The sequence below is a fragment of the Mesoplodon bidens genome, assembly GCF_964165515.1.
Source record: "Mesoplodon bidens genome assembly, chromosome: 9".
Taxonomy (NCBI): Eukaryota; Metazoa; Chordata; class Mammalia; order Artiodactyla; family Ziphiidae; genus Mesoplodon; species Mesoplodon bidens.
Genome location: NC_138166.1, coordinates 102323041 through 102346242, shown reverse-complemented (window position 1 = coordinate 102346242; position 23202 = coordinate 102323041). Strand labels below are relative to the sequence as shown.

At 42.9% G+C, this 23202-nt stretch overlaps 1 protein-coding gene across 12 annotated transcripts in view; it reads right to left on the bottom strand.

Annotated features, from left to right (window-relative positions):
* Positions 1 to 23202, bottom strand: part of ACTR3B (actin related protein 3B) — a 64135-nt gene that overhangs the window by 16313 nt on the left and 24620 nt on the right. For 6 of the 12 annotated variants that reach the window (XR_014016661.1, XM_081244171.1, XM_081244166.1 and 3 more), the window contains 5 exons: positions 16896 to 17020; positions 16119 to 16229; positions 5561 to 5656; positions 4542 to 4649; positions 760 to 903 (listed from right to left, as the gene is read on the bottom strand). Coding sequence is in view for 11 of the 12 variants with exons in the window: in XM_081244171.1 (XP_081100297.1) it covers positions 760 to 903; positions 4542 to 4649; positions 5561 to 5656; positions 16119 to 16229; positions 16896 to 17020 (584 nt within the window). In the remaining variant the exon portion in view is untranslated. Of the gene's footprint in view, positions 1 to 759; positions 904 to 4541; positions 4650 to 5560; positions 5657 to 6824; positions 7430 to 12169; positions 12613 to 16118; positions 16230 to 16895; positions 17021 to 20656; positions 20793 to 23202 lie in introns of those variants that run through there. The other 6 variants (XM_081244168.1, XM_081244170.1, XM_081244176.1 and 3 more) reach the window with 6 other exon arrangements.

The window sequence follows — 23202 nt, the reverse complement described above, 5'->3', positions numbered from 1 at the left end:
TCCAGAAACAAACAAAACCCTTGCTCTTCATCTGTATGAAGATCACGCTTGTATTACTAAGAATCTCTTGCATTTTGGCTTTAAAAAAACACAGTAATTTGTCCTAATTTTGCAACCTGAAAAGAAAGCTCCTTTCAACAGGGTCTGTCAACTGCTACATACAGTCATACAAAGACCAGACTGATGGATCAGGTCAAGCAGGCATCTTAAAAAAGGACCAATGAGCTATTTTTCTTCTATTCTTACTGCTTTGATTTTAAAACCTCCTGTAACTTTTCCAGCATGGTAATTACAGTCTGGAAACTACATGTGGATTCTGTTTTATGATTCCACCCTAGAACAGCATTACTCTCAACTGTAATTCACAGGGCACAGAACCACAGACTACAGGTACTGGAAGTTAGTTTGAATACTGGCTGACTTCACAGGATTCCTAACGGTCGCTGCTGCTGCTGCTGCCTGTTCCTTATTCTAGAAATGAACTTGGAGGGAGACGTGGGAGACGCATCCAGCTAACTGAAGGTTCTACCTGCTCAGGCACCAATGAAACGATGCTGTACTGCGTAGGGTGCTCGATCCCAGTGATCAGGCTGTTCTCATGTATAGCTAGAGGCTCCACGAGTGTAAACAGATCGAGACCCACGTTCGCGGGGAGTGGGGAGGAAGGAAGGTGAGGGCGGGGGGTCTCAGCAGCAAGGGAAGCACCCAAACACCATTCCTCTGTCACCCGCAAGCGGCCCCGTCTGCTCCTGCTTTTACCTTGATGGCTTTGGCAGTCTCCAGCGACTGCTCCGGAGGAATCCCCACCTCCCGCTCCCTCAGCAGCTGTTGCATGAAATACGTAATATCTCTCCCTGCGATAGGGATGTGTTTGATGCAGCTCCCAATGACATACCCTTCTGCCTAGGAAGAAGAGGAGACAGACGGCGTGTGAGCGACTCCAGGAGAGAAGGGCTCCCTGGGCGCTGAGTCAGTCTCCCGCCCCGCCCGCGTCACTGCATTTACTGAGTCCCCACTCTGTGCACAGCTTAGGCCTGGAGGTCTTTTCCAACAACCGCAGGCACAGTTCCGTTAGTAGAACCGGAGATGCCCCGTAAGCCACCAAAATGACGTCTTCGTCAGGAATGCAAAGAGAAAAACCACATGAAATGGTTCATTTCCAGAAAGTACTGCCGTTTGTCAGAACAATGGATGATCAATCATTTTTTTCTTCCTCTAACAAAAAGGAAGAAGTTTATCTATAAAATCATTAAAACAACTATAAATCGACCTGTATTTAAAAGTCAACCATTTGGTTAGCAGGCAGGACATGGCTTCTAACAACCTGAACTCAATCCGGCTCCACATCTGTGGGCTGAGCGACCATGGACACGTCTGGTAACATGTTTCATCCTCAGTTCCTTCATCCATAATATGGGGCAAACGGGGTTTATAATACAGAATTCATGAAGCAGAGGAAGTCCAGCTCACAGCCCTGTGTGGGACCAGCAGTTAGGTACTCAATAAACGGTCCCATTTACTGTACAAACAGCGGCACTTGTTAGGAGTGATTCTGGCCAGTTCACCCAAATGCTCTGCCGTATGAGACCACGCTGGGAGGAGCTGGGATCCTCTCGCTGGGCCGCCCCCTGCCAGCGCCAGGAAGGGAGCTACAGCCCTTTGCCCGCGGCCCGCAGCTCGGCCCGAGGACCCACACCTTTTAAAAGGAGCTATACACACACACACACACACCCCCCATATATGCAGAAAATATGCCTGTAATATACATAAATAACTAGTAACAGGGCTCTCTGAGCAGGAGGCCTGGAGGAGGAAGAGGAGAAGGAAGAGGAGGTCTGACTGTCCACTGTGCGTCTCCCTGCGGGCATGGCGCCACGGAAGCCAGGCTCGGAGCCTCCGGCTGCTCTACAGAGCTGACAGAGAGAGAAGCCCTACCCAGCTTCATCAGGTAGAGAAGAAACACTCCGCGATTCCCGTGAAGCAGCGGCTTCTGTGCCAGGTGCCCCTGAGACAGAGGGACAGGAGTGACTCCACGTTTCAGGGGCATCAGTTCTAACGATCCTAAGCATAGATACAGTCTCAAGTTAAGTTGCAAGAACAAGTCACTGAATTCCTCGTGTGCTTTCTTCTCATGTACCTACTTCTACAAGTAAGAGTAGGTGTGGCCTTTCCGAAGAGTCCAAGCCATTTATAAAATATTTTAAGATCAAGAAAAAAGGTATGTACAAACTATTAAAATAATAAAGATCAACTTCAAAACTCCTAAGAATATGAATTCTAACACAAACTATTCACAATTTTTATAATCCATGCCTTACATATAACATTTTCTAAAATGAATTCAACCAGCATTAAATAAGTATCAGCTTCATCACAGCATTAAATATATTAAAACAGGGCTTCCCTGGTGGCGCAGTAGTTGAGAGTCCGCCTGCCGATGCAGGGGACACGGGTTCGTGCCCCAGTCCAGGAAGATCCCAGATGCCGCGGAGCGGCTGGGCCCGTGAGCCATGGCCGCTGAGCCTGCGCGTCCGGAGCCTGTGCTCCGCAACGGGAGAGGCCACGACAGTGAGAGGCCCGCGCACCGCGAGAAAAAAAAAAGAAAAAAAAAAAAATATATATATATATATATATATATTAAAACAACCCACAAGTCCAACAACAGGAAAATAAGTGAGTAATGTTATACCCACGTGACGGGCTATTATGTAGTTACTATTTTTTCACAGAATATTTAACCCTAGGAAAAAATATTAGGGATTAAACCAACATGCAGAAGATAATTTTAGGATTACATTGTACAATTAGAAGACAAAATCAGACATAGGATATTCCAATTTTGCTTAAAACATGCACACGTGTGTTTAAGAAAAAGAGCTTAGAAGGCTATACAACCAGAAGTATGATGCAGCCCTCCAGGTGGGTTTATGAGTCATTTTATTTTCTTCTTCACATTTCTCTATTTTGTCCAAATTTTGCACAACAAATGTAATTTTTATAATCAGCAAAAAAACTGAACTAAGAAACATAAAAGAGTTGAACATAGGCTTTCTCTGTGGGCCTGTCCACTGTGTGGCATTCGTTTTCTTTTCTTCTCCTCAATCAGGTGGATGAGGAAGGCCAAGAAGCAGGGCCCACAGGCACCTCCCCGGACCTTGGTCTGTGCTCACCTTTGAGGGCAGCCCTCAGAGAGGAGACCGGTCAGCGTGACCCCTCAAGGGGCACCAACAACTGTCACAGCCCCCAGAGGAGGAGGTGCTCGGAGCCCGGCCGAGGGGCGGTCCGAGCACAGAGCAGGCTCTGCCCCGTCTCCCTCACCCCGCAGAGGGCACGCTGGCAAGGGCGCGGGGACCACATCGACCGTCCCCTGCAGCAATTCGTGGCCTTTCAGGAACTAAAGCCTTAGCCTTTTAGTACATCATTCCTTCGACTTCCTGAAATGAAAACGGTGGCTCTTTTTTCGATTAAAGTAAATGGTTTTAAAAAAAAAACCCAGTTTGCATTTTTAAAAGGAGCTATACACACACACACACACACACACACCCCATATATGCAGAAAATATGCCTGTAATATACATAAATAACTAGTAACAGGGCTCTCTGAGCAGGGGGCCTGGAGGAGGAAGAGGAGAAGGAAGAGGAGGTCTGACTGTCCACTTGCAGGCAGCTTCGATTCATCTTCAAAAAAGCAAACTTCAGGGGCTTCCCTGGTGGCGCAGTGGTTGACAGTCCGCCTGCCAATGCAGGGGGCACGGGTTCCAGCCATGGTCCGGGAGGATCCCACATGCCGCGGAGCGACTGGGCCCGTGAGCCATGGCCGCTGAGCCTGCACGTCCGGAGCCTGTGCTCCGCGACGGGAGAGGCCACAGCAGTGAGAGGCCCGCGTACCGCAAAAAAAAAAAAAAAAAAAAAGCAAACTTCAAATAATTCATTTAAATAGTCCACTGGATCGAAAGAAAAATATAGACATTGTCTCTTGAACCTGAATTAGGATTCACTTCTCTAATATTTTGAAAATTAAAGCCAAAAAGTGACACTGCAGAGCATTCTGCAAGTCAAAAGGAACAATCTCCCCTTCTTGGCTCTTAAATACATTTTGAAAAACAAGAAGCGATTCCTCTAAAGCATGAGCTGGGTAAAGCCGTCCACATCTTGTCACAGAACACAGAGCTCATCCTTCAGAGCGGCCGTGCACCACACCTACTGATACCCAAGCTGACAGCTCAGAACGTAAGCCAGGAAGGCCCTCCTGGTGATGTACCCCCGGTGATCAAGCAGAGCCCTGGAGACCCCGAAGGACTGCTGACATCCTGAGTACAGAAATTTCCCAGCATGAATTCCAACTTGCCAGCACCGAAGACACTGGTTTTCTTCTTCTTTCTCACATACCTGAGTTTAAAGACTCTTGTTACCTTTGCTAAGTACAGTTACGGTTTCTAAAGTGGTACTTTAATTACAGAAGGGTTTTTTCCTTTAGTCTCTCCCCTTACGTCCAGTCGGGGAAGGCCTACAGAACGTGAAGCACTCAACACTCTGCTTACCACTGGGATAGCATGGGTGACCCCATCCCCACTGTCGATGACGATCCCCGTTAACGTACGTTCGCCCACTTGTCGCGAGGTCCAAGACGCTGCTAAGGCCAGCACTGCCTGCACCAAAGACACGGAGACCATCAGCATTCGGGGAAACTCTTCCCAAGGACTGCACCTGATTGTTCTCAGGTTCAATCAATGAGACCTTTCTTACGGGTACCTCTTTCCCTTCCCTATCCTCCATCTTCCCCCCAAAATTCAAATTCCAAATCGAACAACTAACACGCAAATTCTGTATACTTCATCTGGAGGGGTCAAGTTTTCAATAAAATAAATCAAAGTTTTGCAAAGAAAAGCTGGAAAGAATCACCAGAGGCAACAGCCTGTGCTATCTCCCAAATTAATTTTCTATGCAACTCCTTCTCCTTTTTCTTAGAAGGGACTGGAATAGGCAGAAAACATCTTAGGAGATACTTTTTAAAAATTTATTCCCCCAAATCTCAGTCAATTCCCTTATATAGGGTGGCAGATAAATAACAACATCCCAAACCAACAAAAATCCCCACCCTAAGAACAAGTAGCTTCAAAGGAAGTCCTACAAGCTCATGGAACCACAGGAGCCCAAATCCCAAAGGTGGAACCCTCTAGAGACATATGTTTTGTTTTTTAGCAGATATTATAGTGTCTTTCCTTTTTTATGATCAGATGTGAAAGAAGCCAAAAAAGAACCATCATATCGATCTTGTCACCCAGAGAAGAATACATTAGATTCTCAAGCATGTAAAAAGACAAAAGCTGGACAAACTCTATACCAGCAGTAAAAACATAAAAATATAAATTACAGAACATGGTCTGTACAGTGTTTGAGTTCAAACCTGAATGGGGTGGGGGTGTGTGTGTGTGTGTGGAGGGTGTGGAAAAGGAAGAACGCACAGCACAATCTTACAACCGAGGCCTTGAGAATCACCATGTCTTCCACTATTAGACAGCTAAGGTCATTTGGGAATCAAAAATCACTTTGTTTTTACCTGAACTGCAATGTAGAGTCCTGGTACATTAAATGATTCAAACATAATTTCTGCAAGATATTCTCTGTTTTCTGGTGTGTTCAGTGGAGGTTCTGTCTGTAAGAAAACATTCACTATATTTAGTGTTCACCCAGATTTCATGTAACTGTATCAGAATCATAAAAAAGTTAACCTAAAAGCATGTTCATTAGGATGCTGTACAACTTCCTGATTTTACAGGTAGCGTACACCCAGAGCGTACTCTAAAGAAATTTGTGCTTAAAGAAATTGTCTTAAAGAACTTTGGCTGTGGGGCTTAAAAGCGTTGACCCAGGGCTTCCCTGGTGGCGCAGTGGTTGAGAGTCCGCCTGCCGATGCAGGGGACACGGGTTCGTGCCCCGGTCCGGGAAGATCCCACATGCTGCGGAGCGGCTGGGCCCGTGAGCCATGGCCGCTGAGCCTGCGCGTCCGAAGCCTGTGCTCCGCAACGGGAGAGGCCACAACAGTGAGAGGCCCGCGAACCGCAAAAAAAAAAAAAAAAAAAGCTTTGACACAGCAGAGTAAAGGCCTCTCTAAACACTTCTGCTCTTATTAACCACCCCAAGATAGGAACAAGTTACAGAAAAGGGAACTCTACCTTCGATAACATAACACCCAAACACCCTGAAACTGAAAAGCCCTGCAGCAAGTTGCCAAAGGTAGTAATAACCCCACCAAGACGAGTGAGGATGCCAAGAGGGAACACCAGTGACATCAGACCCCAGGCAAGCTACGCAGGTCTCCAGAGAGAGGAAAAGCAGTGAGCCGTTGCTTGGAAAAAGACCAGTTTGAGCAGAACAGCTGAGAAGCCTCCCTCCCCAAGCCCCACCTGCCATCAGAGCACAGGCCGCAAGGTTAGACGAAGCATCTTTGCCATCAGCTGTGAGGCAGAAAAAGCTGGGCAGAAGCAGCTTCACCCAGACACTGCCCCCCGCCCGGCCTCAACTCACACACACAGCCTGTCCAGGAAGAATTCCCCTCATTCAAAGATGAGGAAGGAAACACAGAGAAACCAGCCAAAGACCATATAAAGACACTGAAAGAAAAAGAGAGGGAAGAGAGGAAAGTAACGGGAAAAACAAATGGCAGACAAAAAAAATGTACCCAGAAAAATGTAAAAATACAGCAGATGAAAAATCATGATAAAGACATTTCAAAAAATTCAAATATCTATTTAAAAATAATAACCATTATCAAATAGGAGGAAATTAACAGGATTACAGAAAGATAAAAAGAATAAATAAACCTGTTTTGTCATTCAGCAATAGGTTGTGAACATTTTTCCATGTCAATAAATATGGTTATACATCACATATTTAAGCTGCAAAACAAAGAAAGAAAGAAAGAAAAAAAGAATAAATAAAAATTCTCTGGGCCTTTTGGCAAAAACTCCCACATTACCCTTTGTTATGGACTGAGCTGTGTCTCCCAAAATACCTATGTTGAAGCCCAACCCCCCATGTGACGGCATCTGGGGACAAAGCCTCTGGGGAGGTAATCAAGGTTAAATGAGGTCATGGGGGAAGCCCTAATTCGAGAGGACCAATGTCTCTGTAAGAAAAGGAAGAGACACCAGAGAGCTCGCTCGCACACACACACAGAGGAAAGACCGCGTGAGGACACAGCAGGAAGGCGGCCATGTGCACACCAGGAAGGAAGGTCTCACCAGAAACCAACCCTGACAGCACGCTGATCTCGGACCTAAAGCCTCCAGAACTGTGAGAAAACACATGTCTGCTGTGTAAGCCACTCAGCCCGTGGGATTTTGTTATGCTTAGTTCGAGCACCTAAAACACCCTTAAAGCAGGAAAAGTACAGCCAGCCTTGGCCATCAACACAGATACGTTTGTAGCACTGGGGCACATGGGGCCACACTTACAGAGTCTTCAGGGCAGGAAGGTGTGACCCAAGAATTCTACATCTGGCCACACTGCCAATCAAGTATGTTGCAAAAACAAAGGACCTTTAAACATATAAGAACTTGGGAGAATTTGGTTCCTATGAAGCCTTCATGAATTAACTATTAGAAGATAAGAATGAAGAAAGTACGGCCAAAGACTCACAGTGAGCAATTAATCCATTTAAGGTGTAGGAATAAAGATTTTTCTTTCCAGGGAATAATAGCTATAGAACAGAATGCAAACATTATAAATTAAAACAGCAGAACGAGCATCAAGTTGAGAGGTACAGATGGAAGGAGAGAATATAGACATTGATATCCTTGTACCATGGAATCAAAAGATAATTGTCTTATTATAGAGTATCAGAGACATCAGTAAACCTAAAGTTGTAAATAGTAGAATAAGTTTAGTAACATAATCAATCAAAAGCAGGTGACAGAGGAAGGAAGAGGAGGTAAGAAAATGTGGAAATGTACCAACTTGATCACTAAGCACAGTAGGAAGTAATCATACCTAAACACAGGTAAATATATTATACAGAAGGACAGTTATATTAAAAATAGTTTTTTTTAAATTTATTTTATTTCCTTATGTTTGGCTGCTTTTGGGTCTTCGTTGCTGCGCGCAGGCTTTCTCTAGTTGTGGCGAGGTGGGACTACTCTTCGTTGCAGTGTGTGGCCTTCTCATTGCGGTGGCTTCTCTTGCTGCAGAGCGCAGGCTCTAAGGTGCACGGGCTTCAGTAGTTGTGGCACGCGGGCTCACTAGCTGTGGCTCGCAGACTCTTGAGCTCAGGCTCAGTAGTTGTGGCGCACGAGCCTAGTTGCTCCGCGGCATGTGGGATCTTCCCAGACCAGGGCTCAAACCCGTGTCCCCTGCATTGGCAGGCGGATTCTTAACCACTGCGCCACCAGGGAAGCCCTAAAATAGTTTTAATGAATTATTATGAATTATTTTTATAAATAATAAGTCTTAAAATACTAATACATAAATAAAACACATTAAAACCAGAAAGCAAAGCATATAGTAGGACAGCTGAACTAAGGCCACACACACCTGTCACACAGTGGCATGCCACACCAGCCCGGTTAAAAGGAGAGCTCGTCCCACCTTCAATTTTACCAAGTTTAGAAGGTGGTTTCCTCTCTCAGTGTGTAATTAGCACTGACCTCACAGGAGTCTAAATAAAGTGCTCAGGGCAGCACCCAGCATGTGGTGAGTTACTGTTACTAAAATCATCAGCAAGTACCAGTGAGAAACTCACTAAAGACAGTCTCTTAGCTAAGACCGTGAAACAAAATCAAATTACATTCTCTAGGCAAGAAAAAACAAGGTGCCTCAGAGAGGTCCAAAGTCAGCATTGCTTCTAAGATCAGAAAAAACCTTGGGACTTCCCTGGCTGTCCAGTGGTTAGGACTCCATGCTCCCAACGCAGGGGGCCTGGGATCAATCCCCAGTCAGAGAACTAGATCTCACGTGCGTGCCGCAACTAAGGAGCCCACGAGCTGCAACTAAGGAGCCCGCGAGCTGCAACTAAGGAGCCCGCATGCCGCAACCAAGACCCGGCACAACCAAATAAATAAATAAAATATTTTTTAAAAAAAACCTAAATGCCCATCACTAGGAACTGATTAAACAAATTATGCCACATCCATAAAATGCTACACTTTGCAGCAATTAAAAAGGATGAGCTTTTTGCGTGCTGGTATGAAACAATCTCTATGATAAACAGGTAAGTGAAAAGAGAAAGGCATCTCCACACTTTACACATTCTTAAATCTTCTTCTGTACCAACAACTTTTTTTAAAAAAATCAAGGTGTACGGGGGCGAGGAAAAGGGAGCTGTTCAACGGGCAGAGCTTCAGTTCTGCAGGATGTGAAGGTTCTAGAGACCTGTGACACGACAATGCGAATATAGGTAACACTCTGAACTAGACACTTAAAAGAGGTTAAGGGAGTAAATTTCATGGTTTTAATCACCATTTTTAAAGGTTTTACAATAAAAAACAAGGTGACAACCATATGTGTATTTCACTACCATTTTATAAAACAAGTTTATGTACAATCCATATGCCTGCACACAATTATCTCTGGTGAAGAACCGGTAAAGGTGTTTTCCTCCAGGAAGGGGATCTGGGGGGCAGCACAGAGCTGGGAAGGAGACACCCGTGCACTGGAAATCCGTCTGCACCTTTTGAATTCTGTGCTGTGCATGTTATCTCGCTTCAAACAAACAAGCAAGTCTGGCTGTCAGCTTGCTGGGGGCTTTAGCTTAGACTCTTGTGTAGCAATGATGGAAAGCTCAAACGCAGCGCCCCAAGTAAGTTTTAATGACTGTGATTAGAATCAATATATAATATTCCCTGGATGGGAGAGAGAAAGCAATCTTAAGACATATGTGAGAAATAATAAAGTCATCAAAAGCAGATTGTAAATAAGGGATCTGGAAGTCACCCAACAACAACATAACTTATTTTAACATGCCCACCTCAGGGGGGTGAGATTAAATTTGTTCATACCTTAAAGCGCCCAGCACACAGCTGGCCCTGTGTTATGATTACTATTTTAGATTTCTTGCATTTAGAGCACATGAGTAATAGCTGCACCTTCCAGCAGTACTGGCTACATGTATCTCCTTAAAGCACCTCCTACCCACCTGAAAAACAGGCCTAGTAACTACCTCCCTCAGGGTTGTTGGTGGGATTAAATGAGTGAATACGTGTAAATACCTGGTGAGGGGAGGGGCAGGGCACATAGCAAGCGCTGAATAAATGTCAGCTATACCATCAATAATGTAATTCACACCAGAAGAAATTATATATATTAGCTACAGAGATCTATAAAATCTTTTCTCACCATGAAGAGAAATGCAAGCACCTTAATAAGTTAACTTTATAAACAAAGCATTTAAACTGAGTAGAGGGGAACAAAAGGATCCAGAGAAGACGACTAAAAAGGCATGAAAAGTGTGAGCACAGTCAAGGAACATTTCTTGCCTGCCGGCTAAGAGCTGCCTATTTGGTTTGAAGCAAAAAGTGAGCCTACAGAAGACATTCCCAGCAAGAAGTAGATTGACACTGGCTCCTGGATTCTTCCTGGGTTTAAGTCCAGTGTCAAATGATGTTCCAAATATATCCCAAATGGATGAAAATTATGTATAAACATCAAAGGAAAACAGTTTACTACATAAAAACTTACAGATTCAAAAACATAACCTACAAAGGGAAAAAAAATCAATTGAGAAAAAAAGTATCTGCTCCTGACAAAAGCTTCCTATCTATTATATGGAAGAGTTCACAGTATAAACAAAGTGTGATACATATATATAAGACAGAATATCATTCAGCCCTAAAAAGAAGGAAATTCTGACACATGCTACAATGTGGCTGAACCCTGAAGACATTACACTAAGTGAAATAAGCCAGTCACAAAAGGAAAAATACTGTAGGATTCCACTTATATGAGGATCTAGAATAGTTACAGTCATAGACACAGAAAGTAGGATGGGGGGTGCCAGGGGCTGGAGGAAGCAGGAATGGGGAGCTATTCTTCAACGGGGTCAGAGTTTCAGTTTGGAAGATGACAAAGTTCTGGAGACGGATGGTGGTAACGGGGGCACAACAATGTGAATGTACTCAATTCACCAAACTGTACGTTCAAAAATGGTTAAAATGGTAAATTTTATGTACATTTTATCACAAAAGAAACTTTTAGGTAAAAAAAAAAGACCATAGGGCTTCCCTGGTGGCGCAGTGGTTGGGAGTCCGCCTGCCGATGAGGGGACACGGGTTCGTGCCCCGGTCTGGGAAGATCCCACATGCCGCAGAGTGGCTGGGCCTGTGAGCCATGGCCGCTGAGCCTGCGCGTCCGGAGCCTGCGCTCCGCAACGGGAGAGGCCACAACAGTGAGAGGCCCACAAACCACTAAAAAAAGACCATAGAAATCACAGCAATAGGAAAAGCAATAAAACACTGATATGTACAGAACACAGGCAATGAATAGGCAATTCACGAAAGAGAAAATACAGCTAATAAACACATGAAAAAATGTTTAAGGTCAAAGTTATTAAAAATGCAAGTTGACAACAAATAATCAAAAATATTAATCAATGCTGACAAGAGTTCTAATAATGTGGCCTCTAGTACGCTGAAGATTTCAGCGTGAAACGGTATGCTAAAGATTCAAAATTATTAATACTTCTGTACCCCCAAATCATATATAATTTTTATATTTTTAATATAAAAATGCTAATATAGAAAACACTGTGCAAAGATTACTTCATATTACTTCTTAGAAAACCAGAAATTGGAAACAAAAGTAAACATCTAAAAATGGTGAAACTGCTAAACAGATAGGAAATATTCACTGGACAGAGGATTGTCTAGCCATTAAAATGAGGATTATGAAAAGAGTGTAAGAGAATGGGGGAAGAGGACACAATATTGAATGCAAAGTCATACAAAAACATGGGTGAAAAGATTAAATGAAGATATGCTAAATGTTAATATTTATGTTAATGGGATGTAAAAAGTCCCACAGATATCTTTCAAATTTTCTAAATCACACTTACAGTTCTATAATAAAAAAAAATCTTTACAAGAGTTGTGAAACCCTGGGTTACAGCCTGTGTGTAAAGACCACAGAAACCCCCAATACAACTTCTTGATCTATTTATCCAGACGGAGAAACTCACAGAGGCAAGACGGCAACACAGAGCAGAAGCAGCAGTACATCTCGACATGGCTTTTCCTGGCCTCCTGGCTCCCGATGGGGACGACACTCGCCACATCCAGCCAGAGTTGTGAAGACAGTTGAATGAATTCTCGCCTGGCCACTGTCTTCATACCTGTAGTCACATCATTATGGAAGGCACTGCAACTTGCCTTCCCTGTACCTATTCTCCCCTCTGCCTTAATGACAGACCACTGATCAATCACAGGCCCAGAGGAAAAGCATTTCCCAGACTTCCTCATGGACAGGGATGGCTAAGTGACTAAGTTCTGGCCAATAAGAAGCAAAAGCTGATGGATGTGGCTTCTAGGAAAGCTCCTTACAGGGGTGAAAGCAGGCTCGAGCAGTAGACTCCCTTCTGCTTGCTCTTACTGCCTTCTTTCCTGGAATGCAGAGGTGGTGATGGAGCTGCAGGAGCCAGCGCGGGGTCATCAGGTGACCTTGGAATGAAAGCCATACGCTAGAGATACCAGAGCACAGAGACCGCTAATGACACCAGGATGCTGCCCTGCCAGCACTGCCCTCCCTACTACAAATGGATGTAAGGAAAATAAAACCCTTAACTTGCTAAAACCAATATTTAATTACTTGCTGCCAAACGATTCACCATCTGTGAAGAATTTACATTAAAATCTACATACTTCTATTTAAGGGAATGTTTACAATATAATTAGGTTCTCCTGGCTCCTGAATCAAATTCAGCATTATTAAAGGCATATTCTTATGGGTTCTGAGAATCATAATCATAAACCCATTTTTTCCTCAGTCCTCCATTTCTTTTATGTTTACCACCAGTAACTGTTCTTTTAGGAGACCAATTTAAATGGAACTTTCCCCAAACCATTATTTACAACAAGATCTAAATAGGGGATATCAAGTTTTTCTTATTTTTTTAATACTGAAGCATATGATTAAAACATCACATGAATCCAAGTTACACAAACAAATTTATTCATAATAATGGTGAAACATCATCTGGTATTAATTCAAAAATAAAGAATTAATCTGTTCCATAAAACCAATCCATATTTCTGGATAAAGACAGCAAACTGAACACATGTACCTAATACTGCTCCACCCACAAGCCTCTCTATAATTGCAGTAAAGAAACCTTTTTAAAATATAAATCCTGAAGGGAGGGAGACCAGGAGAGGAGATGACAAGGCACTGTAAGGTGGAGGGCACATGGGCCAGGGGTGATGGACTCAGCGTACCCAGGGCTGTCAGCCTTCGCAGCGGCCGGTGGCTTCCGTACTGGACACAGCGGGTCTACATCATTCTCAAGAGCCAGGAAGGCAACTATGATGGCGAGTCAGGACTTACCACATGTCATGGTCAGCTTGACTAGGCTAAGGGACACCCGGAGAGCTGGTAAAACATCATTTCTGGGTGTGTCTGTGAGGGTGTCTCTGGAAGAGATTAGCATTCAGCGGACTGAGAACAGAGACGCGCCTTCACCAACATGGGCGGGTGTCATCTGAGCCACTGAGGACCCAGACGAAGGAAGGGCGATTCTCTCTCTCTCCCTCTCTCTAAGCCGGGATGTCCATGTTCCCGGCTCCCGGCTCTCAGGCGTTCTTGATCAGCACGTGCTGCTTGCTCTTCCTCCTTGACTCATATTCAAAAAGTCTGCCAATCTCTCCTAAAGTTGTAACTCGATTTCCACTCAAGAGCACTGCAGTTCTTTAAAATACATGCTTCTGCTCTGAACTCTGGGCTCTTCAGTATTGGAGAAAAGAGTAGGATTCCCATTTGCTATCTGCTCGATCCACATGACCGATACAGCCGAGTCTCTGAAATGTCTTGAAAAACGTGAGCCGTAATGAGCTCATTCTCACCTATACGCTCAGGCATCTGGTCACCGCAGTCAGAAAGAACAATTTGGGGGGCTACTGAGGGACCTTTAATTTAACCCCTTTAGACTCTCTTATACCAAAAAGCATTATCTGATATAGCAGTTCAGTAAATGTCTTCAACTGACTTCTAGGCTCGGCCATAAATCTCTATACCTGCTTTACTCCCCTTGAACTATTCCATGAACTGACGACTAAGGGCATAAACCTGAAAGAAATGTACCATTCTCATTACTTCCTCAGTCACATCATGCAATGAACTGACCTTGCAAAATTCAAAGCACAATACACAGAACACAATATTTTCTCTGTTTAATTTAATAAACTTGATTATTTTTGAATATTCATTACAGGTACTCATTTTTGGCAAATGGACTTTTCCATATTCACACCAAACACCTCCAATTCCTTCCGAGAAAGTGGTTTTATCTTACTAGCCTATAATGCCAGCTAAAGCAGAAAATAATTTCTTGCAGGAAACAATTCCTGTAGGCTGTGTCCTGGTAGTGTGTGTCTGCTCCACAGGCTAGGACTAAGCGTCCCTCTGAGTGGCGTGAGAGGGGACCACCTGGCATGGGAAGCTGAGGCAGACAGAAGTGCTGGGCGGCACGCGCTCCTGAAGTCCTGTCCAACAAGTTGTTACACAACGCGCGAGAGATGGAAAGACGCCAGATGGGACAGGTAGGAATCTGTGATCTACTGAGGCTTTAAAGACAAAGCCACTCAGACACACTGTCAGTTTCCTGGCTCCATTTATTTTACATAAACCACTGTAGACGCACAGGAGAGAAAACACATGGTGGCCTGTAAAACACAGTATTCACACTTGGCAATTCCTAGTTATGGCAATATAGCCAGAAAAAAAGACCAGGGCACTTTCAAGGACTTGCTGTAATAGATATTAAATATATAGATTCCACTAACTACCATAATAGCCTTGTAGTTAACATATTTTAAGCCAGATAATTCTAAACAACACTCCATATTTAACATTAGAAAGAACTAGATAACTGGGGACCAGGGACCATTTGACAATGTACTTGCATGGAAAAAATCCAAAGCTAAATTACGTAGGTTGTAATGTGCAGCTTATGCTACGTGCAATTGCTCTCCACAAAGCAAATGTTTTGTACATGTAATTAATTTTAACTTAAAAAGAACATTTCATGGAAGGAAACATGTGAAGTTGAGTCAAACAAGTAGAACAGACTCCATAACCAAGAGATATTTCTTTTCATTTCTCTGTAATGCTTTATTTTGTTTGAACAAGATCAATTAAGTACCACAATATCAGGGCCCATAACTCAGCTCAATTTTATTTTAGAGTGCAATTTAAACCCTGGCAAAATAACATCTTGACTCAGTTTCCTCTGCTATAAAAGCAGCAAAAATCAGTCATCCAGTTACTTCTCAAGGACATCCAAGTGCACAGTTGGTTTCCTACCCAAATCCATTCCTCCCTCCATCTTCCTTGCTGTTAGAGGCCTGTTTAGGTACCTACCCTCTCGGGGCCAGGTGATAAGACATCGTCCCCTCACCAGCCCAAGGGAGAGAATCTTGATCAATCTAAACCTGTCAAGGTAATTCCATTCCCCTTGCAAGGGACCAGGCTAGGCATGGATGGATGGAGTAAATCTGCTGGGAAGTAAATCTAGGAAAGGGATTCTTAATTCCTAAAAAGTGCTTCTACCTCTGACAGCAAATACACCAAGAGGTGGTAAAGGAACTTGGACAGCCATCCTGGGGCTTGAAGGTAACCAACACAAGAGGCCAAACTACTGAATTAGGCTGGTCCTTGCCTCCGTCCCTGAGCTGCTGAAATAACGAGCCCTGGAGCGGCCTGACTCTGGCCTTTTTGTTTCATGAGATAATAAGCCGCTTTTGGCTTTCAGGCATTTTTGTTGAGCTTTCCGTTATTTGTCCAAAAAGCACCCCCATTCATACAAACAGCTTTAGCAGGCATTAAAAACTCCCCAGGGAAGAACACCTTGGGGAGTGTTAAAATCTACGCAACTTGGAATTTACAGGGATATATTCCTCTTAGGTCCAGTTACTCACCATTAAAAAATAATGATCCTCAGGCTCAGCTCGAAGATATTTAAAAATCACTTGTTCCATGAACCTTTCCATTAGATCCCAGTCTTCAATTATTCCGTGTCTTATTGGCCACTAAAGCAAGAGAAACCAAACTACATCAAGCTTCAGTTCACATCAGTAAGAGCAACAGTTTAACAACAGCACTGGCCCAGAAGAGATGGAAGACAGCGAGCTGTTGAACAGTGTTCCTCTGCATGGAGTGTATGCTAATTTATATAAAGAAACAACAGGCACTTGACCAGAAAGATTACGTGACATTACTGTTCATATTCTACTCCACCCATTTCTAAGCACAAAGAGTCGTCTTAACAATGGGGTAACAGATGGAAAAGCAGAGCTAATCGACAATACCATTCTATCTGGAGTTTGGGGAGTGTTCTGTTTAGAACAAATGTCTAGTTAAATAACTTTACTGCTTCTTTTTAACTGATAAATCTACAACTTTCCACATATGACAGGTTAATTAGTCAACTTGCAGGTTTCCACAAGAGCAGACCTTGCTTTCCACATAACCCAGCGGTCCCTGAGTCAACTCTGCATTTGTAAGTTCACTTGATTCCCCACATCAAAAATACCCTCATCAAAAACAACAACAAAGCCTCTTTTCACACGTAAGGATAAAATCTATTCTACAACTCACAAGTACAGTTTCTACATAAAGCGCCACTTTGCATCACTCATCCTGCTACTCTGCTCTTGGCCGTGCACTTGCAGAAGCGAATCCCAGTAGGCGTTTACCTTTGTGGCGTACGTGGGTTTGTCTATGGCTTCGTCCCCTATGAAGAAGTCCAGGTCGTCGACACCCCTCAACACCCTCCTCTGGGCTTGGTCGACCACCTTTGCAGACTCTCTGATGGCAATACCTTGGGAAAAACAGCACAAAGAGTCCATCACCACACTCGTTCATTTCAACGATCAAGAGAGGATGATAAAATCCCTATGTATGGACAAGTAAATTTCCAATGTTAGGGTTTTATTTGGGGTCGAGTGTGTTCATAGAAAAGACTCTACCAATGAGTACATAAAGTAATACAGAAACAAGTTACCATGTTCCAGCATTATTTTCAGCATGGCACAAAACAACTCAGCTGGTCTGCTTTTAATGCTGACAAAAGCTACATTACTAAATTTCTCAGTTTCATCTGAAAAAAATCCCTCAAGATAGTAAGTGAAATGCCCATGGAGTATCAAATAGGTTCCAAATTTTAAAATACAATATAGGAGACAAAATTTTAAATATAATACAGAAGAAGAGAGTAAACTGAAAAATTGCCTCATGTCATTTTCATGAAACTCTGTCAGATTTAAAATATATTTTTAGTCTTGTTACCAAAAAAAAAAAAACCTGATTTCCCATTAAAAGAAAAACTAAGAGGTTGCTGACTAGTATATGACAAAAAGAAAAGTACAATAATCAAACAATTGTATTATGTAAAAATATTAATGGCTTTTTGGAAACATTATTTTAATAAGAGCTTAACCTTGATACTTAGGAATATACTTAGTTGTAAATAATCATATAAAACTTAACTCCAGAATTAACATCTAATGAAATGTGGAAAGCTTCACAAAGATTCAGTTTTCCATTTGAACTCCTAACCCCTGGTTAAACTCTGAGTTCCTAAAAACTACTCTTTATCAAATTTATTCCAAAACAAATTAGTAAACAAATACAATTATTTTTAAAGGTAGATTATCTGAAATCCCCAATTTATTACAAATGAAGAATAGCAACAAAGCTACAGGAGTGAATTTTAATCCTTTTTCTCAGAAAGCTATCTTTAAGTAACAGGCTGAAGAGGTGGAAAAAAAAAAGACAGAAATCACTTTGCCCATCTCCTTTTCTCACTCCAACTCATTGACACATTTAGTCTCGAAGCTTTCAAGTTACGAAAGGTGGCGCAAATCTAAAGGACAGAATTTCTGCAGGAAATGCTGGGGGCTGAGCCCAGAGAAAGCATCCAGGTCAGAAGCAGTGAGCCCGTCAGGGCCACGGGGCTGCGAATGGGGCCAGAAAAGTCTGGAGGGCCAACACTTACTAAGGCAACCTGTGGAAACAAACGCAACCCATCTCTGAACACCAACCATGCCATCCAGTGGCGCACTGACACAGAATCATCCGATGCACCAGTTAGCATTTCAAGGGCCCCTGGAGAGAGGGCTTGCAGCAGACCTCAAAACTCCTCGCCGTGTGGCAGTACCAGATTCCACCCTCTGGGCAAGACCAAACTTAACTATGCACGAATTTAGAATTAAACTTCCAAGTCAACATAAAAGACTGCAAAGAGACAAAGACAAAAAGATTCTTCATTTCATGACTTCATTCAAGTCTGTCAAAAATTTGAGGGCAATATATCTAACCAAGAGAAAACTCACCACCTTAAAGAAAACAATGCTCACCTTAGTGAGAATGAAGCTACCATACTCAAAAATTCACCTGACAACAAAGTAAATCTTATCCCTCCCAAAAGGGAGATGTAAGTACTCTGACCCCAAATCACAGGAGATCTATGTTTTAGTGGCCCTTAGCAGCAGCAGCAGCAACAAACCATAAAGCGTGCTTCTTTTAACTATTACACGGAAGCAACTACAGCCATGAAAGAGAGTAAAGGTTTATGGAGCTTATATTCAAAATCTTTTGTTCATACCTATGAAAAGCATGTGGTCCAAACAGTCCTTGCGAACATGAGGGAGAAATGGGTCTAAAGAGTAGCTATCAGTGGGCATCTCTGAGTATTCACAGAGTATATACATGACTCATCGTAGGACACAGATCTAAATCACCCACAGCTTTCTCCAGCACACCACAGCTTCCTACAGGACCCTGACTCAGGTGTAAACAAAGACAACAAGTGTGCGGAGAACATTAAGATGGAAAGGACAACAAATGTAACAGATACCAGGATCAGCACCTAAACATTCCAACTGCTTACATACATGTGGCATCTCCATGCAATGGAATATCATGAGGCCACGAAAAGCAATGAAGGAGTTCACGGAGTGACCCACAACGTTCTCAAAGATGGAGCGTCAGGAGAAAAAAAGCAAGGTGCAAAACGGTGTCCGTGGTATGCCACCACTTAGGTAAAAACACGACTGTGTATATTTGCTGGTACATGTAGAGTTACCTCAGGAAGGAAGAAACCAGAAACAGTAGTTGCCATCTAAGAGGGGAAGTGGGTGGTAGAGAGTTAATTTTCACTGTACATCTTTTGACAGCATTTAATTCGTATGTCACATGAATGCATTACCTATTCAAAATTAATTAAATTTGGACTTCTGCTTCTGGAAAGATGGAGTAAACATACTTTTCCCTACTCCTCTCACTAAGCACAGCTAGAATCCCTGGACTTTATATTTGAAAGAAACATAAAAATGCTGAGTGGTGAAGAGAAAGCAGCAGACTGGCTAGGGACCTCAGGACCCAAGGAACAACACGCTGGTGACTTCCAGGTTTTCGTTTGTTTCATGTGCACTGGCTGCCAGGGAAGCCAACAACCCAGAAACACCAGTGGGAACAAACAAACACAGTCCCCCAAGCCTGCTGTCTCCAGCCAAAGGAGGTGAAAGGGGCAGTGAAAACATACAACTGCCCGACTCCAGTCAAACACGACAGAAAAACAAACCCCCCACACGCAGTGTAGACACCACGCGGGAGCCAGGACCCATCCCACCCCTCTGCCTCCACACCAGGGTCCTGACAGAGGAGGCCCGGTGGAAAGTCAGCACTTCCACCCCTCACCCTCCCGGCGGATGGTACCTGCAGAGGCCTAGTCAAGGGTCTGATCCCCCGCCCACACTTCAGCAGCAACATGGAGCCCCTCCCCAAATGAGTGTCAACAAAGGCCAAGAGGAAAACCTGAACTTCAGCCCCAAACTGGCATTAACAAAGGGTATCCCCCTTCCCCTGCTGGAGTGATATCAGAAATGACTTGCCAGGGCTTTCTTGGTGGCACAGTGGTTGACAGTCCGCCTGCCGATGCAGGGGACACAGGTTTGTGCTCCGGTCCGGGAAGATCCCACGTGCCGCGGAGCGGCTAGGCCCGTGAGCCATGGTCGTTGAGCCTGCGTGTCCGGAGCCTGTGCTCCGCAACGGGAGAGGCCACAACAGTGAGAGGCACACATACCGCAAAAAAAAAAAAAAAATGACTTGCCAAAGCATAAGATTTAAATAAGATCTGGAATCTCATAATATAATACCCAAAATGTCCAGGTTTCAATAAAAAAAGAAAAAAACTCTCACCATAGCAAGAACCAGGAATATCTCAAGTGAAATGAGAAAAGATGATCAACAGATACCAACACTCAGATGACACAGATAATAGAATTACCAAACAAGATTTTAGGAGCCATCATAAAATGCTTCAATGAGCAACTACAAACGCACCTGAAACAAATGAAAAATAAAAGGAAGTCAGCAAAGGAACACAAAGTCACAGCAAAGATAAAAGATATAAAGACCAAACCCACAGAAATTTTAGAACCAGAAAACACAATACCTGAAATAAAAATGTCAATGGATGAGCTCAGCAGCAGAAAACGACAGGATAAAGAGTCAATGAACTTGAAGACAGCAACAGAAATAACCCAACCTGAACAACAAAGAGAAAACAGACTGAAAAACAAATGAACAGGGCTTCAGGGACATGTGGGTGGACAATAGCAGATCTAATATTCATGTATTCCAAGTCCCAGATGAGAGGAGAAAGGAGGTAGGGCTGGAAAAGCATCCGAAGAAATTATGATTAAAAATTTGTCAAGTTTGGGAATTCCCTGGTGGCCCAGTGGTTAGTAATCCGCGCTTCCACTGCAGGGGACCTGGGTTCGATCCCTGGTTGGGGAACTAAGATCCTGCAAGCTGTGTGGTGAGAAAAAAAAAAAAAAATTGGCAAATTTGGCAAAAAAATAAAATAAACCTATAAATTTAAGGTTGAATAAACTCCAAAGAGGATAAACCCAAAAAAATCCAAAAACTAAAGAGCAAAGAAAAAATTCTGAACGCCTCCAGCAAATTTCTCATCAGAAATCAGGTAGCCCAAAAGGAAGTTGCATATTTTCAAGTGTTGCGAGAACTGCCCACTCAGAATTCTATATTCAGCAAAATTTCCTTCAAAAATGAGGAGCAAATCTAGACATTCTCAGATGAACAAAAACTAACAGAATTTGTCACCGACATATATACTCTAAAAGACTGGCTCAAGAAAGTTCTCTAAACGGAGAGGAAATGATAAAAGAAGGAATCCTGGAACATCAGGAAGAAAGGAAGAACAAGAGCAAAAATATGGAAATTACAATTACTTTCCTTCTTCTCCTCTTGTGTTTGCTAAGTTATGTTCGGCAGTTAAAGCAAAAATTATAATGCTAGTGTGCTTCTCAATGTATAACCTCAATTATAACAGAAAGGGAGGAGGGTAAAGGGACATAAAGGGAGATAAGGTTTCTACGTGTCACTGAAACTGGTAAATGCTGACACCACAGACTAAGAAAAGCTATGTATATATAAGATAATAGCTAGACCAACCATTTAAAGAGCTACACAGAGAGAAGCATTCAAAACACCACAGATATGGGACTTCCCTGGTGGTCCAGTGGTTGGGACTCTATGCTCCCAATGCAGGGGGCCTGGGTTCAATCCCTGGTCAGGGAACTAGATTCCCACATGCTGCAACTAAGAGCCTGCATGCCACAACAAAAATCCCACGTGCCACAGCTAAGACCCAGCGCAACCTGAATAAATAAATAAATAAGACACCACAGGTAAGTCAAAATGAAATTCTAAAACTATACTCAAGTAATCCATAGGAAGTTAGGTAAAACAAAACAAAGAAATGAAAAACAGAAGAACAAACAGAAAAAGAACTAATCAATAATCACAATAAATGTAATGGTCTAAACACACCAGTTAAAAAACAGATATTGGTAGAGTGGATTAAAAAAACATGACTGAACTCTACATTGTCTATGAGAAACTCTCTTCCAATATAACAATATACAGGCACACCTGGTTTTACTGTGCTTTGCTTTTATTTAGTCTTTTTTACAAATTGAAGGTTTCTGACAACCCTGAGTCAAGCAAGTCTACTGGTGCCACTTTTCCAACAGCATTTGCTCACTTCATGTCTCTGTGCCACATTTTGGTAATTCTCAGAATATTTCAAACTTTTTCATCATTACTATATTTGTTAAGGGGATCTGTGATCAGTGATCTTTGATGTTACTACTATGACTTGCTGAAGGCTCAGATGATGGTTAGCAATTTTTAGCAATAAAGTTTTTCTGGGTTTTTTTTTTTTTTTTTTTTTTTTTTTTTTTTTGCAGTACGCGGGCCTCTCACTGCTGTGGCCTCTCCCACTGTGGAGCACAGGCTCCGGACACGCAGACTCAGCGGCCATGGCTCACGGGCCCAGCTGCTCCGCGGCATGTGGGATCCTCCCGAACCGGGGCACGAACCCGCGCCCCCTGCATCGGCAGGCACACTCTCAACCACTGCGCCACCAGGGAAGCCCGCAATAAAGTATTTTTTAATTAAGGTACATACACTGTTTTTTTAGACATATGCTATAGCACACTTAACAGATGGCAGTACAGTGTAAACATAACTTTTAAATCGACTGGGAAACCAAAATTTCGTGTGACTCGCTTTATTGTGATATTCACTTTATCGCAGTGGTCTAGAACCAAACCCACAACATCTCCAAGGTATGCCTGTATATAGGTTAAAACTAGAAAGATGGAAAAAGGTACTCCACAAAAATATTAATCAAAGAAAGTATGAGTGGCCATACTGCTATCAGAAAAAGTAAACTTTATAGCACAGAAAATTACCACTGATAGAAAGGGACATTAAATAGCAGTAGTCAATCTGTCAAGACAGAGCAATCCCAAATGTGTGTGTACCAAAGAATGCTGCAAAACATGAAACAAAAACTCAAAGGAGAAAAAGACAAGTCCATAATTATAGATATAGACTTTACCTCTCTCTCAACTAGTGATGGAACAAGTAGAGAGAAAATCAGCAAGGATATAGAAGAACTCAACACCATCA